Source organism: Rhododendron vialii, chromosome 9a (genome assembly GCF_030253575.1).
Source record: "Rhododendron vialii isolate Sample 1 chromosome 9a, ASM3025357v1".
Classification (NCBI taxonomy): Eukaryota; Viridiplantae; Streptophyta; class Magnoliopsida; order Ericales; family Ericaceae; genus Rhododendron; species Rhododendron vialii.
Window position 1 is genome coordinate 6,355,413 of NC_080565.1, and position 16,828 is coordinate 6,372,240.

The 16,828-nt window shown below is 42.2% G+C and overlaps 1 protein-coding gene across 1 annotated transcript; it reads left to right on the plus strand.

Annotated features, from left to right (window-relative positions):
* The first annotated feature begins 14,901 nt into the window (after window positions 1-14,901).
* Window positions 14,902-16,374, plus strand: LOC131301607 (leucine-rich repeat receptor protein kinase EMS1-like). Its single transcript, XM_058327977.1, has one exon. It carries the CDS (start codon window positions 14,994-14,996, stop codon window positions 16,119-16,121), a length of 1,128 nt encoding a protein of 375 aa, XP_058183960.1. The 5' UTR covers window positions 14,902-14,993; the 3' UTR covers window positions 16,122-16,374.
* The last annotated feature ends 454 nt before the right edge of the window (window positions 16,375-16,828 follow it).

A 16,828-nucleotide genomic window follows, 5' to 3' on the forward strand; every position in this document is an offset into this window, starting at 1 on the left:
TAGAACAATTCTCAAGTATTTCGTACTTGCGTTCTCACAAGTGTCACGTACTTATGTAAGTTTCACGTACTTAGAACAATTCTCAAGTATTTCGTACTTGCGTTCTCACAAGTGTTTCGTACTTGCGTTTAAGTAATTCGTACTTAAATGTTTGAAGTTCACACAAGTGTTTCGAACTTGTGTTCAAGTGTCACGTACTTAAATGGATATCCTATACCCTGCTCCCCAATACGAATGAGGGAAACCAATGTCGTGATTCGTATTTAAAACAAATACCAAGAAAACAGCAGTTTAGACTAAAAACGTAACTTCATTCATAAACTGTAAAACCCAAGAGGGCGTTACTCGTATCCTTTGTAAAAATAACAAAACTAGAACACAAGAGAGTTTTATTCGTAACTCCCACACAATCACGATGTGCATAAAGAAAAATTATATAAAAACCTTTCTCAGATTATGGACATTCCAAGGTCTTGGCACTGGGTTCCCATCCAAGTCTGCCAATCGATAAGCCCCAATGCCCGCGATTTCTGTAACTTGATATGGGCCTTCCCAATTTGCCCCTAGCTTTCCCTCATTAGCCACTTTAGTATTGCCGAGCACTTTTCGTAGCACAAGGTCTCCAACACCAAACTCTCGTGGGTGTACATTCTTGTTATAACTTTTGATGAGTTGCTCTTGGTATGAGGCCAAGTGCACCAAGGCCCGTTCTCGTCGTTCCTCGGCAAAGTCTAACTCAATCTCCAAGGCTCTGTCATTTCCTCCACTTTCAACCAAAGTGGTCCTGTTGGTCGGCAGACCTATTTCTAATGGAATAACAGCCTCTGTTCCATATGCTAATGAATAGGGGGTCTCTCTCGTAGACCTCCTCGGCGTTGTTCGGTATGCCCATAGAACCAATGGCAATTCATCGGGCCATTTCCCCTTTGCTTTATCCAAACGTTTCTTAATCCCATAGAGGATTGTTTTGTTTGAAGCCTCTGCTTGTCCGTTGCTTTGAGGGTAAGCTGGAGTCGAATAATAATTTCTTATCCCATACTGGGCACAGAAAGTTTTGAATTTCTTCTGAAATTGCGACCCATTGTCTGTAATCAACGAATAAGGTACCCCAAAGCGAGTTATGATGCTTTTCCACACGAACCTTTCTATCATAGGTTCAGTGATCTTGGCCAATGGCTCAGCCTCAATCCACTTAGTGAAGTAATCTGTTGCAACTAGTAGGAATTTTCGATTCCCAGTTGCCTTGTGTAGTGGACCCACTATGTCCATTCCCCACTGAGCAAACGGCAGGGACTTGTCAGCGGCACCAGGTCCTCGGCTGGTGTTCGAATCATTGGTGAAAATTTCTGACACTTCTCACAAATTTTTACGTACACCTTAGCATCTTCTTGCATGTACGGCCACCAATACCCTTGGGTGATTGCTCGGTGGGCTATGGACCGACCACCAGCATGGCTTCCACAAGTCCCCTCGTGAATTTCGTGGACGAACTTTTGCACCATCTTAGGATGCACACAAAGCAAGTAGGGTCCTGTAAAAGACTTCCTATATAGTTTTCCCTCTGGGGATAACCAGAACCGAGCAGATTTGGTCCTGATTTTATGTGCCTCCTTTTTGTCCAAAGGGAGTACTTCATCTCGTAAAAACTCCACTATTGGGTCCATCCAACTTGGTCCTTGGTTCACGTCCAAGACCATCTCTACACTTCTCCCAATGCTCGGCTCAGTCAGATATTCCATGGCTATTTTTCTTTTAAACTCAGATGGCACAGCTGCGGCTAACCATGCCAATGAATCTGCATGAGCATTCTTTCCAGAACTTATCTGCTCAATATACACCATTTCGAAGGTATCGAGCAGATCTCTGGTCACCTGTACATATGCCGCCATCTTCTCGCTCCGGGTTTCATATTGCCCGGACAATTGATGGACTACGAGCTGTGAATCAGAATACACCCTAACTCGTTCAGCTTTTAGGGTTTTTGCACTTCTCAAACCAGCTAAGAGTGCCTCATACTCTGCCACATTATTTGATGCATTGAACCCTAGCCGAACAGATAATTCTAACATTGACCCTTCAGGGGGTAAAAGCACAACTCCAATTCCTGAACCGGTGTTGCAAGCTGACCCATCAACAAACAGCTTCCATTCCAGGGGATCTTGTTCGGCTAATGCCTGTTTCTTCGTTACAGGAGACTTTGCTTCACACTCCTTTCTCGTAGGAGGCAGAGGTGCAACTGCAGGTGAGAATTCTGCCACAAAATCTGCCAACACCTGGCCTTTGATTGCTGTGCGCGGCTGATAGTCGATGTCATATTGGCTCAACTCAATGGACCAAGTTGAGATCCTTCCCGAGAAATCTGCCTTTCGGAGCAATGATTTTAATGGGAACTCAGTGTAAACCACAAATTTATGGCTCTGAAAATAATGTGGCAATTTTCTAGTTGCTGTCCTTAGTGCTAGGACCAATTTCTCGAGGGGCAAATACCTTGTTTCGGCATCTAACAAAGTTTTGCTCACATAATAGACTGGGATTTGCTCGGATCCTTTATCTCTTAAAAGTACTGCACTTACAGCATGCTCAGAAACAGCTAAGTATAAAATTAGAGACTCACCTGTTTCTGGAGTCGAAAGAAGGGGAGGAGAGGCCAAGTATCCCTTTAGATCCTGAAAGGCTTGTTCACATTCTGCTCCCCATTCGAACCCTTCCCTTTTCTTCAACAGCTGAAAGAAAGGTCTGCACTTGTCACTTGATCGGCTAATAAATCGATTAAGAGCTGCTGCCATCCCAGTTAATCGTTGGACTTCTTTCGTTGTCCGAGGACTTTCCAGATTTTGTAAGGCCTTTATCTGGTCGGGATTCGCCTCTATTCTCCTTAGAGTTACAAGATGGCCCAAAAACTTTCCACAGCCGACTCCAAACGCACACTTCGAGGCGTTGAGTTTCAACTTGTATTTCCTCAAAATCTCAAAAGCTTCTCTCAAATCTGCAATATGGCCTTGCCCAGATTTACTTTTTACCACCATGTCATCTATGTACACCTCCATAGTTTTGCCGAGCAATTTTCTGAACATGATGGTCGCCAGTCTCTGATACGTTGCCCCTGCATTCTTCAATCCAAAAGGCATGACATTATAACAGTACAACCCTCGTGGTGTAATAAAAGACGTCTTCTCCTGATCTAGCCCAAACATTGCAATTTGATGGTATCCTCGATATGCATCGAGAAAACTCATCCGTCCATATCCCGCTGTTGCATCAACCAACTGGTCAATCCTTGGAAGAGGAAAACTATCCTTAGGGCACGCCTTGTTTAAATCTGTGAAGTCAACACATACGCGCCATTTTACGTTCTTTTTCTTGACGACAACAGTATTTGATAGCCACTCTGGATAATAAACTTCCCTTATTGCCTTGGCTTCCAACAAGTGATCCACTTCTTCAATTACAGCGTCAACGTGCTGTACGGCTGCCCTTCGTTTCTTTTGAATGATCGGTTTATGCTGTGGATCTATATTCAAATGATGGCAGATAACATCTGCATTCACCCCAGGCATCTCCTCTGGTGTCCAAGCAAATACATCGACATAAGTTTTCAAAAAACTAATCAGTTTGTTTTCTTCCTCTTCTGGCAGTGATTCCCCAATTAGAAAATACCTATCTGGATCAGTCTCTTTGATCAGTGTTTTCTTCAAATCCTCAACTACCCTCTCGGTTGGGTCTTTTCCAATATCCTCAATGGTCGGCAGATCCGGAATTTCCACAGTATTAACATGGTGGGCATTATGGACTCTTTTTATGATGGATACCAAACATTGTTGAGCTATCTTTTGGTTACCTTTGATGTGCTCAATCCCATTAGACCCTGGGAACTTTACCATCTGATGGAAAGTTGAAGAGACTGCCCTCATCTTGTGCAACCATGTTTACCCTATAATCACGTTATAGGAGGACGGTACATCCACCACTAAGAAGTCAGTTCGTAGCACTATTGTCCCAGCCCGAACAGGCAGAGTTACCTTGCCTAACGGCCAAACTGCTCCTGCTCCAAATCCGACCAATGGAGTTACTGATTGTACCAAATCTTCTTGTGTGAGCCCCAGTTTCTTGAACGCATCATAGTATAGCACTTCGGTGCAACTCCCTGAATCCACCAGGATTCTTTCCATATCATATTCCCCAACTCGTAGGGTTATGACCAAAGCATCATTGTGAGGTACCTGGACTCCTCCCAGATCTTCATCCGTAAAAACTATGCCCTAGTTACTTGCCGATTCGTTGCGCCCTCTTTTCTTCCCCAACTGCATTACATGTTGGTCATGTTTCACTTGTCTCTGAAGCAATCTCACCTCACTTCTCGTATAAGGTTCGGCTAATCCATGTATCATATGGATTACCCCTTTTAGAATCTGTTCGTAATCCAATTCCATTGCCTTGTCTTTATCCTTGGAATCTTCTTGGATAAATTCTTTAAGGTAACCTCGTGAGACCAAATCATCAAGATGTCGTTTAAACATCTCACAATCCTCTGTCATGTGACCCCAATCCTTATGGTAACTGCAGTGCTGATTCGTAGCACGTTTTGCATCTTTATTCCCACCAAGAGTTGGGGGCCATTTGAAATATGGTTGATTCTTTATTCGATAAAGAATCCTGTAAATGGGCTCTTTCCAAACCGTGTTTATTGAAAAGAATGACTTGGGATCCGGGGCTTGTTTATCCTTGTACTGCTCTTTCTTCGCCTGCCCATAATCTTTTCTTTCACGATAAGTTTTGGGCTCTGGCTTGTCAGCTTTCTTTATAGGTCCCTTAACTTGCTCAGCGGCCAACTTACCATCCTCTCGAAGGATGTCATCCTCGTTCTTGGCGTGCTACTCAATTCTCTCCATCAATTTTGCCAATGTCTGCACGGGACTCATGTTTAGAGACTTACGCAGTTCCCCCCGAACAGGTAAGCCTGTTTTGAACGTGGCTATTGCGTATTCTTCACTACATCCCTCAATCTCGTTGAAGGTTTCCCAGTATTTCTTTGCATAAGTCCTGATCGGCTCGTCCTCTCCTTGTTTCATAAAAGAAAGACTCTCAAAGGTTTTGGGAGCTTTCCTGCTCGTCAAAAACCGTGCAGTGAATTCCTCGGCCAATTGCACCCATGTTCGGATGGAGCGTGAGCCCAATTTGTGGAACCAGGACAGAGCAACCTTCCCCAAACTCGACGGGAACATTTTGCACATGATTGCATCATCCCCTTCATGCATAAACATTGCTTGCTGGTAATGCTGTATATGGGCCACGGGATCAGCATCTGTCTCGTAAAGGATGAATGTCCCGTGCTTTACCCTGGTCGGCAATCTAGCCTCCTGTAACTTTCTTGCAAAGGGGGAGGATGCTATATTCTGCAGTGCTTTCCGTGCTGCTTCCCGTGCAGTCATGGCTTCATCCTCCGGTCCTTTCTTGGATCTAATTCGTTCCCAATCGGAATCAGGTCTCTCGTACCTGTCCCTATGATGTTTTCTACTCCCTTCTTCTTCGGGGGTAAAACTCCGACCTCTGCTTCTCCTCTTTCTTGGAGATACCCTCCTTCGCTCGGGTGTTCGGATCCTGCTCCTCCCTTTTCGTGGAGAAGTTTTATGTCGCCTCGGGGTCAGACTTCTGCTTCTGCTCCTCCTTCCTCGTGAAGGAGCCTTTTGATACTGTACCAAAGCATATTCACTGCCTCTAGAATTTCTTCGAGATAGTCCAGAGTCCTCCGGATGTTCTCTGATTCTCTCTAGTTCTCTGATTTCATGTTCTCGTTTTTTGATCAAACGAGCATACTCCTCAATTTCTTGTCTCTTCTTATCAAGAACGTCTTCGCTACGGTATACACTTCTGGAGTGTGCAATCGATTCATCCCCTCGATGGGATTTAGTCCTTCTCGTGGACTTCGATGCCGTCTCTCCATCTCTATTTCTGGAGTTGCCGTGGATAGTAAGGGGGTGGCCCTTACTCGTGGTCCTTTTGTGTCCTCCTTCGGGCTTTCTCGGAGCCCCGGGTGGAGACTTATCCCCTCCTCCAATTAACACATCCTTTGGGTCGTGTGGCGTTGCTGGCTCTACTTCCACCATGGTCGTATTTCAAAGGGAACTCTTTCGTTTCCCACAGACGGCGCCAATTGTAGGTGGACAAATTCAAGTAGTGCTCTGAACAGCACTGGAATGCAACGGCTTCACGTGCCGCTTGAACGTAACCCTAATTTGTCAATGACACCCCTGTCCTGCAAAACAGACAAGGAGTGAGTGCACCTTTGCCTCTCGTGGCAAAGGCCCTCCGATGCTTTTTTAGTATCACGTACTACCAATCAAACCCTAATTATCAGTAGGAAAGCAAATAGAATGCTGTGTATTGCGTACCTTTTTCCTCTAGGTATACCTCTTATTTAAAGATTTGCGTATGCTTGCTGGCCAAGCATTCGTGTTGCCCTAGGATTCTTAACTCGTATAGGAATCCCAGGATATCAAGGATTCTCGTTTCCTTTATCAGTTTATTTCCTTTAATCCTTGTAGGACTCTTTCCATCACAAGCCGAACATCCCATACTTGTTGGGTATCTTTCCCAGATCCTATATTCTCGGGATCTTATCTTTTAACAGAATACCAGTGATTCTGGACCCTTCTAGAATGTTCCCTCAAATAGGACTTCTCTCTCTGTTCGGCCATCTCATGGCCGAACAGATGGCCTGGACCAGTTACGTCATGTGTTACTGGTCCTAAGGAAACAATTTGAACCATATCCTTTCTAAGGAGCTCTCCTCCTGTTCGGCTCTCTCTTGCCGAACAAGTTTCTATGAACAGTGGCATCTCATGTCATTTTCCTTGTATTTGGTCCTAATAACGTCTCATGTTATTGCACCGAGAATCGTACAACCTCTCTGGACCATTGACTTCTCATATCATTGGTCCACAGCGCGTTGACCCTTTTTTTGACCGTGCTCGAGCTCATTTTGTACCTGTTCGGGAATACCTCCCTACACTTACAATGGACAAAGACCCATGATTTACCACAAGTCCAGGCCCAATTGATGAATAGGCCCACTGCTTTAAGAGCATCATATAAAGCCTTTAATGAGCAAAAAAGGGGCCTTAAGCTGCTCACAAGTAGCTTAAAGGCCTTAAGCTGCTCACAAGCAGCTCAAAGGCCTAGAATACTCTTGCTAGACAGATCTAGGTAAGCTGCTCACAAGCAGCTCAAGGTCTGAACTGGTGGGATCCCATTCTTCAGCATGAAGCAAGGCTAGAGACAGGTAGCGCACATGCAGCCCTTGGAGCTGTTGGTGAATGATTCATGCAGACCTAAGCAAGCTGCTCACAAGCAGCTCATCCAGGTCTGGTTAATCCTTTATTTCTGGATCCTTCTTCCATGAAAGATGAACCTCAGAGGATTTAGATGGCCCACAAGTATGCAAGGTCCAATAAAATGATAATATAGGCCTGGTGAAGTATTGGTCTGCAGCTGTGGTGGGCCCGGAATGGCCTGGATACTGCAGAAACTGAAATTTTCTTTGCCCTTTTTCAAAGTTTTATGCAGAAAAGAAGGATTTTTCAGGCCTTTGCCCTTTTTTTGGAGTAAAAGGCACGTTTTGTTCAGAGAGCAGCCCCTCAATGGAGCATTTCGAAGCTGCTCAAGCTCAAGCCTCTGATAGAAGGCCATGTGGCAGCCATGCATTGGAGCATTTTGAAGCAGCTCAAGGCCTGTAGCTTCTATAATTCACAGTTCTGAAGGCCTTGGCCAAGGTCCACGACCAATCAAGCCCATGGCTTACCCAATTTATCTTTCAATTGTCTTTATTTTGCCGTTCAATCTAGCACGGACTAGATTTTATGTCATTTTCTTTCCTTGTACCCAAACTTTGTTAACCGATTAATAAAGTTTGTTTTCGTTCCTTCATTACCTTTCAGTCCTTTCCTTTTCTTTTAACCATTTTCTAACAACGGTTAGGAAATATTTAAGTCCTTATCCAGCAAAGGCGAACAACGAACCATCACGAGGCCTTGCCCTTTGGGCCTAGCACCATCGTTTGAAAGAAGTTAGATTTTTGAGGCACGAAGGCCTTGAAATACAGTTTGGACTGCAATCCAGTCCTGGCACGCCTCGCATCTCAAGCCGATTCGGTTTTGCCGCATTTTGTGAGAAACAGGTGTATGATGTTTGCAAATGACATTGTCCTCGTAGATGAAACTGTTAGAGGTGTTAATACGAAAATAGAAATTTAGAGGAAAGCATTAGAGTCAAAGGGTTTTTGGATAAGTAGGAGTAAAACTGAATATATGATTTGCAAGTTTAGTGGTACCAGTAATGCGTATGAAGAAAGAGTGATGATCCAAGACCAGGAGATACCAAAGAGTGATCATTTTAGGTATTTAGGCTCAATTATTAGTAGAGATGGAGAGATTGCTGATGATGTGACCCATAGTGTTGGTCCAAATAGCAACCCAAGAGGGAGGGGGGGGGGGGGGTGAATTGGGCATTTCAAATATAACACGGAATTTTAAAAACTAATTGCAATCTATTCAACCACAATTCCAATTCCAATCTCAATGATATACTATTCTACTCATGCAATATTGATATGCAAAATTGAAAATAAAGAGAGTAGGGAAGAGAGAATCAAACTCAAGGATTTATAGTGGTTCGGTTCGCAACTTCACGGCCTAGTCCACTCCCCAAGTGTCCAACTCGGGATTTGCTGCACTATCTCCAATAGTTACAATCTTCTAGCTTCGCGGGTGCTAGACAACCTTTACAACAAGCAATCTATCCCCAATCGCTTCAACTAATTTTGACTCCGGTGCTAGTCACACCTAACCCAACTAGTTTTGACTCCGGTGCTAGTAACACCTAACTACCAAGTGATTTTCTCTCCAAAATCACTCAAAAAAAGATAAACTCTCACAAGAGTATGAATAAAGGTGTACAATCCCTTTTACAATAAGGTTAAAGAAACAACACTCAAGCTAGTGTAGATATTCAAGATGTAAGTGTAGAGTTTGATAGAGATTTGCAATTAAAAAAGTTCACTGAATTATTTCTCCAGAGATGTATATATTGTCTTCTTTCTTCTACTATATTTATCTTCAAGACCCAATATGAACATTAGAAATCTCCACCAGCCGTTGGAATCAATTAGCTCCACAATCTTGTCTTATTTACTCCTTTCCATCTTCCTCTTGATTTGTTCTTCAACCTAGCTTCTTCTTTCCTTAAGGGGCTTTACTAGCCGTTTGAAAATTGAGAGAATAGACTTTCCAAAGCATACAAGAACTTGTCCTTATTTCCAGAATTTCCATTGAGAGCTCTTTGACTATTGGAGATAATGGTTGCATCTTTTTCTCACATAGAATGTCCTTTTCCATGGAGAAAGACTTTGTTTCTCTTTCTTGATGTAGATGCAAAAAACTTCCACTTGTATCTTCAATCTAATCCCATCAATTCTTCTTTCCCTTTTTTCTCTTCAAAACTTCACTTCCATTCCTCTGTAAAACAATCAGACGTTGGCCTTGGTTTAGGAAAAATACTATCATGTACCCAACACCTCCTGATGTAGCATTTAGGGCTTTCGAGAGAATATCAGATTTATCCTTGGGCTTGAGGGAACTTGCTCATAAGTCCCTACATTAATAATTAATAACCAAGTTAGCCCAATAAAAATATATTATTCCAACGAAACTCAATAGACTAATTGACGCATGTTTGTTATCATCAAAATCTAAAACCATGGGGCTAACACATAGGATCCAAGTGGGGTGGTTCAAGTGGAGAAACGCTACTGGTGTACTATGTGACAAGAGGGTGCCCACAAAATTGAAAAGAAAATTCTATGGAACTTCCATGAGACCAGCGATGCTTTATGGGACAGAATGTTGGCCTATTAAGAAACAACATGTGAGCAAGATGAGTGTAGTGGAAATGAGAATGTTGAGGTAGATGTGTTGTAAGACTAGACGAGACAAGATTAGAAATAAAACAGTTTGTGAGATGGTAGGTGTAGCACCTATAGAGGAGAAGTTGAGGAAAAATAGACTAAGGTGGTTTAGGTATGTCTACCGTAGACCAGAAGATGTAGTAGTTAAAAGAGCGGATATGATAGCTCTAGGTAAGAATGTCACGGGGAGGGGTAGACCTAAATTGACATTAGATGCTGTAGTATGTAAAGATATGAGTATAATGGGTTTGTGTGAATAAGTAGCTCTTAACAGAGCTCAATGGAGGAAACAGATTCATGTAGCTGACCCCAAGTGATTGGGACGTAAGGCTTGGTTTGGTTTACTATGACAGCCATAGCCTGATAGCCACCGCCATTGCCGCCGGCCATCGCCTTGCCATTTTCTATCTCTCCTCCCTAGCACCCATCACCAGCACCGTGCTCCATCACCACCATCGTCACTCGGGTCCACTTTTGGAGAAAACCCTCGCACCTCCCTTTATCTCTGTCGTGGTCTCTCGCTGCCTCCTGTAGCCGCTTCCGCACTTCCCATAGCACTCTTTCTCCGTTAAACCCTCCCGACAACTCCCACTCCCTAGAATGGTTTTGGAAGAAAATAATATGGGTTGGGGAATGGCAGCCTATAATAAGACTAAGGGCACCCTAATAATTTCCATGGGTCACCGTATAATTACGTTCGGGGCGGGCTCATATAAGGACATTAGCCACCAAAGTTTTTTGCAAGCCACAAATTTAGATGAGTAATTTGTATGCCTAGTAATTTACGGTCACACTTTAAGATGAGTACGATATATCTTGATTTCATAATATTCTTTCAAATTGTTTTGTGATTGTTTATTATTTTGATTTTTATAAAATGCTATGTTGAATTTAAAAAATAATAATATAAGTATAAAATTGTGAGAATTGAGTTAAAAAAAATGCATGGGATTAATCTAAAAAGAAAAGTGGATAAAAGATTTTGGAGTAAAATCTTGGCGAAGAGCTCTGATGAGCTATGTGTAAATTGGTGCCTATGAAATTGTGGATAAGGATACGGTCGGGTATCTCTTGGATTTGATATCATTTCCTTTATTTTGCTGGAGTCGCTCCCTGGGCTATCGAATTACCGCCTAAGATGATAATTAATGATGATGGATCTTTTTGGTTAACAGTTCTGAGCCGGAAAATTGTCATTGGATTCTGAATTTTATGATTTGCAGACTTGAAACTTGTGTTGTTGAATAGTATATAATTGTTGAGTTGAAAAGTCCATGATTATGCCATGTTTTATTTGATTATTCCCATGCGATTATGTAACCTTTGTATATTGTATTTTTCACTGAAGTGGTTTTGTGCGCACCCATTTCAGATACAACATAAGCTGGTCCTTTCGATGACGATTGTATTGACGAATGGGTTCGAGTTGCTCTATAGTGATGATTTCAATAATTTGCAACTTGTGTGATAAATGTTTCGATAGTGTTAGAAGCTTGGGGGCCTACATAATTGTTGTACCTTAAAGCCATTAGGCGAAGTTGTATTTGGTATGCACGATAGACGGCTCTGATTGTAATATTTTTATTCTTTGATTTTCAGACCTGAGAATTTTAGTAAATTTTTCAATTGGGTGATAGTAAAGGCATGGGGTGATTCTAAAATCACTGGCCATGTCACAGATTCATTTCCCTCGTGTTTGGGTCGTGACATCATGAATATGCTTGGCTATTGTTTTTTCAATAGTTGGAATCGTTTGACATGGTTGAGATAATGCACATGAGCCCAATGTTGATTATTCGAATCGTATAAATAAGCTTCGTTGAACCTAATTTAAGAAAAAAAAATTCATGTATAAATTAGCTTCGTTGGCGGGGTGGTTAATAATTTCGTAATTCATTTTAGTTGTGTTCAAAATGCGTTGCAGGCAAACCCTAGCATATATACTATAAATTAGATTGCATATAAAACTTTACGAGATAAGTGAACGGTAAAAAAAATCTTTATGGCACGGAGGGAGTATTATTACTTTTGATATGTTTCTAGATTTATTGATCTAAATGTAAAATGATATGTCTTTTTCATTACAATTTTTTTTTGGGAAAAAAACCGAAATGATCCTTGTAGTTTAGTGTTTGTGTAAACTTGGTCTCTGTAGTTTGAATTGACTCGATTTACACTCTGCAGTTTTCTTTTTGTTCCAACTTGGTCCAATTACTAACTGTCGTTAGACTCTGTTAACCCCAAACATGAACGGACACCTTTTCTAGGGTTAAAATCATAATCTGTCATTCTCCTCTTACCCTTATATACCTTTGAACCAAAATACAGAGCCTCATTGTTCCCTTCTCCATTTTTTTTCACGGCTTCCATTCTCCATTTGTCATGCCCAGGTTTTACCTTCGACCGAAACGTGTCTCGTTCGCCTTCGGGGGAAGGAGTGAGAGGGATTAGGGCCTGAATAGGTAATCCGATTCCTATGCATTGCAACGTGGTTCTTGAAAAGAAAGGAAAATTGAGGAGTTTTGTTTTCTATAAAAGGGGTTCGGATATTTTTGAAAAATGTTTGAATTTTAGAAAATAAAGTGGATTTTATTTTAAAAAGGGACTGAGCTTTCATCAAGCTACCTACGTATCCCTGGATAAAGGAGAATCAGGTCCGGCCATAGTTCGGGCCACAAAAGGGGTTTAGAAAAAAACTTAGAGTCTCCACGAGCATAGAGTTTAGGTGTGTCTGGTCACCTCTTGAATATCGGAAGAATAATTCAAGTATTTTAGAAAAAAGAACACGGGCCACAGAACCTGGTTTTTAGAAAAAAGTGACTCCATTTTGCTTTTTAGGAAAAAGGCTTTAGGTCTACGAGGTTATAGAAGAAAGGGTTCGGTAGTTCACTAGAAAAGGGATCCATTTGTATCTAGGGTTAACGGAGGCTAACGGCAGTTAGTAATTGGACCAAGTTGAAACAAAATAGAAACTACAAAGTGTAAATTGAGTCAATTCAAACTGCAGGGACCAAGTCGACACAAACACTAAACTGCAGGGACCATTTTTGTTTTTTTCTCCATTTTTTACCACTCTTCTTTATTGCTTAATCCTTCAATTATAATTTTTATTTTTTTAAATACCACTTATCCAGATAATTGCGTGATATGCACTTTTCAGCATGTTGTATCTTGAGCGCAATAACTCTTCGGTGCTTGTTTTCTTATGTTTTCAAAAAATGCTTTCGCATAACCCGTAATACGCACTCACACGTATTATGCAATTTTAGGCTCTGTTTGGAACTTAAGAAAAAGAAAGAAAAATTAAAAAAATTTCCCTCCATTTGTTTGGTTGAAAGAGAAAGAGAGAAGAAAATAAAAAATTTAAGTTCATGAAATAGTAAATTTTCCTCTCATTTTCTGCCCTTTTTTTTTTTTTTTTCTTTTGCTTAGGTTCCAAACATAGCCTAAGCCTAACCAACAAGTCAAAACCCAAGGGACTTTTTTGTCACTTTTCCATTATTTGAGCTTGGCAGAAGCTTGCCAAAGGGACCACCAACCAATAATTCCAACCAAGGAATTACCCCGGAACTTCTTTTCAATATGTTAATTAATCAACGCGTTTGTACTTGTGTCCTCCTCTTTTCTTTCTACTTGTTTCCATTCTTTCCTGTTGCTAACTTGCTATCTATTTGAAGAGTAATTGTTCAATATTTTTGGAGTATATGAACAATATACTTCTTCTTCTCACTTTTTTTTATAGACAACAAGATTTTATTAAAACTCGACAAAAGATATATCGAGGCGACCAAGCTCTAAACTCAAGAGAGAAAACTTGAGACAAAGAGAGGCCAAAAGAAAAGAAAACAGGAAAATTACATCCAACTAAATTGAATGAAACCACAAGCAAGGGTGGCGACATCCAACCGCAGAGAAAAAACAAATGAAATCCCACATTACATGTGGTTCCCATATTTGTCTCCCGTGTGGGCCCCACATGTTATGTGAGACAAGGAAATATACTATTCATATATTCCGGGAGTTTTACATAATTTTCGCTTTTTGAAATTGCTGCCAGTTAGTAGGAATTTGGTGACAAGCAAATCCCCCATATGTAACTAATACTGAAAATTCATATGACCTATATTCCTATGTATATATTCCTATGTATATATAGTACATATGAAATATAACCGATTTTGGGGCGACTACGGATATTTGGGGCTGGGATTGGAAATCATACCAACTCCATACCTGAGCAAGTATTCTTTATATTTCACTATACTAGCAACAACCGGGATATTTTTTTGGATAAACTCCGCTTCCATATGTGCGGAGCAGAATGGGTATCCATCGGATATGGAGAAATTGTCATCTCTTCCTAGGCAGCCCCCTCCGGATTTGGGGTTGGTGCTGCCCCCTCAAAAGGGAAGCACCGTGCTGTCCAGCGAGCGCGATCTGTTCATGTCTTACTTTGATGATCAGAAACTTTCACTTCGTAGAGCTCGTCGAGTAGAACAAGTATATCAAAAATCAGCTCGATCATATAGCTAGCAATAAGCGCCTCAATGATACATTTTTATCTTGACAAAAATGAATCCAAAACACTAAACCAAACCTACTGAAATTCATTATTGCTAAGTTATATGTGTTTGGATATCGTGACAAGAATGGATCCGAAACACTAAATCAAATCAACTGAAATCCATTATTGCCGAGTTATATGTGTTTGATGAGTCACTTAATGATATATGATCGAGTTGATTTTTGACACACTTCTCCTACTCGACAAATTCTACGAAGCGAACATTTTTTATTATTGAAGCAAGATCCGAGCGGACCACGATCGCTGAGGACAGCAAGGTCATCGACGACTCATTACTCAAATACCATCTCTCTCTCTCTCTCTCTCTCTCTCTCTCTCTCTCATATTCTGCTTTCCAAATTCCACAGTCCTCGCATCGACGACTCATCACTCTCTCTCTCTAACTCTCATATTCTGCTTTCTAAATTCCAGTCATCGACGACTCGTCCATTCCTCTCTCTACCTTTCTGAATGGAACTAACACTCCAAGCCATCCTCGTGGCCGCCGGCGCCTTCCTCGTGGGGATCATTCTCTTCACTGCCGCATGCGCCGCCCGCAGGAACAATTACGGCGGCGAAATCCCGATCACTCAGACCCAGGCCGCAGCAACGGAGCTGTCCTCCACCACGTTCGACCCGAAGCCGGTCTCCATGGCGGAGCTCCTGAAGGCGACCCACAACTTCTCCCCCGACTTCATCATCGGCCACGGCAGCTTCGGTTCGGTCTACATGGCCCGCCTCCCCCATGCCGGCCTCACCATCGCTGTTAAAAAGCTCAGCCCGGACGCCTTCCAGGGCTTCCGCGAGTTCCGGGCCGAGATGGCAGCCCTAAGCAAGCTACGCCACCCAAACATCGTCACCATACTCGGTTTCTGCGACACAGGGCCTGACCGGGTCCTTGTTTACGAGTACGTCGAGAACGGCAGCCTCGACCAGTGGCTGCTGCTCGACACCCCGTCTAAGATGCCCGGGTCGAGGCTGCCTTTGTCTTGGGAGACCAGAACTAAGACTGCCGAGGCGTCCAGGACGAGGCTGCCTCTGTCTTGGGAGACCAGAATCAATATTGTCAGAGGCGTAGCCAATGGTTTAGCTTACATGCACAATTTAAAAACACCCATTATCCACAGGAACATCAAGGCCAGCAAGGTCTTGTTGGATAATGATTTTGAGCCACACATTGCTGATTTCGGTTTGGCCAGGAGAATCGACGGCTCGCTTTCCCACGTGTCCACCCAAGCCTCCGGGACGATGGGGTACATGCCGCCCGAGTACGTCCAGGGCGCCACCATGGCGACCGCCATGGGGGACGTCTACAGTTTTGGGATACTCATGCTGGAAATCTCGACGGGGATTCGACCAGGTTCGCCGTTCCAGGAGAAGAGAAACGGGAAGGAAGTGTGGTTGGTTGAATGGGCCAGAGAAAAGGTGGCTCAAAATGGACACATGGAAATTCTTAACGGTAATATCTCTCGGGTAGGGCTGGAGGAATCCGGGGTTGTCGAGTTTCTCCGGATTGCTCTCTTGTGTGCTAGTGACTCCTCCATGGATAGGCCGCCCATGAGGGAGGTGGTGGAGTTGTTGAAGCGGATTCTGACTTGAAATCGCACTTTTGGCTAGCTACGAAATATGATCCATGAAAGAGGTTGGACGGCTCGGAATATTTCGAATTTTCTTTCATGGACACTTTTATGTTTCTTGTGTCGTGTGTCCTAACATTTCGGTTTGGCTGCTTCTCGCCAATGTGTCATCGATCTAGCTCCTTAATAAGGCTTATATAGATAGTTTGGATCTCTAGACAATTTCATTTATCAGATCATTTGAGATGAAAATTGAGGAAGAATGCTTAATTTAATCGTTATTACTTTACTAGACGCGAGGCATTCACGAAGCGTGTGCAAGTTAATTTTTGTAAAATACTATATAAAAATAACTTTTGCCTCTCTCAGTTCTCAAATCCATTGGTTGGCATTTTTCTGGGGTTTTCCCCCTTAATATGATCTTTCGTTTAGCGTCCATGGTACGCACGATATGTGTGCGAATTAGTTTGATGCATCAATTGATGTATATCATGTTTTTTATGCAGGATGCAAAATTCGAAGAATGAGTTTTGGTGGTGCATTTTATCACTCTTCAAACTACTCCCTCCATCCTAGAGAGACTGCGGTCACTTTCATTATTTACAAATTTCAAAAAATTATCTACATTTAACTTTGTTAACACGATTTTATAGTAAAATTAAATGAGATCTATCTAATAAGATTAATGATTTTTTTTTTGATCGGCAAAAAAAGAATTATTAATCTCTG

Coding starts and splice junctions, on each gene's coding strand:
- LOC131301607 (XM_058327977.1), top strand. CDS start 14,994: ATGGAACTAACACTCCAAGCCATCCTCGTGGCCGCCGGCGCCTTCCTC.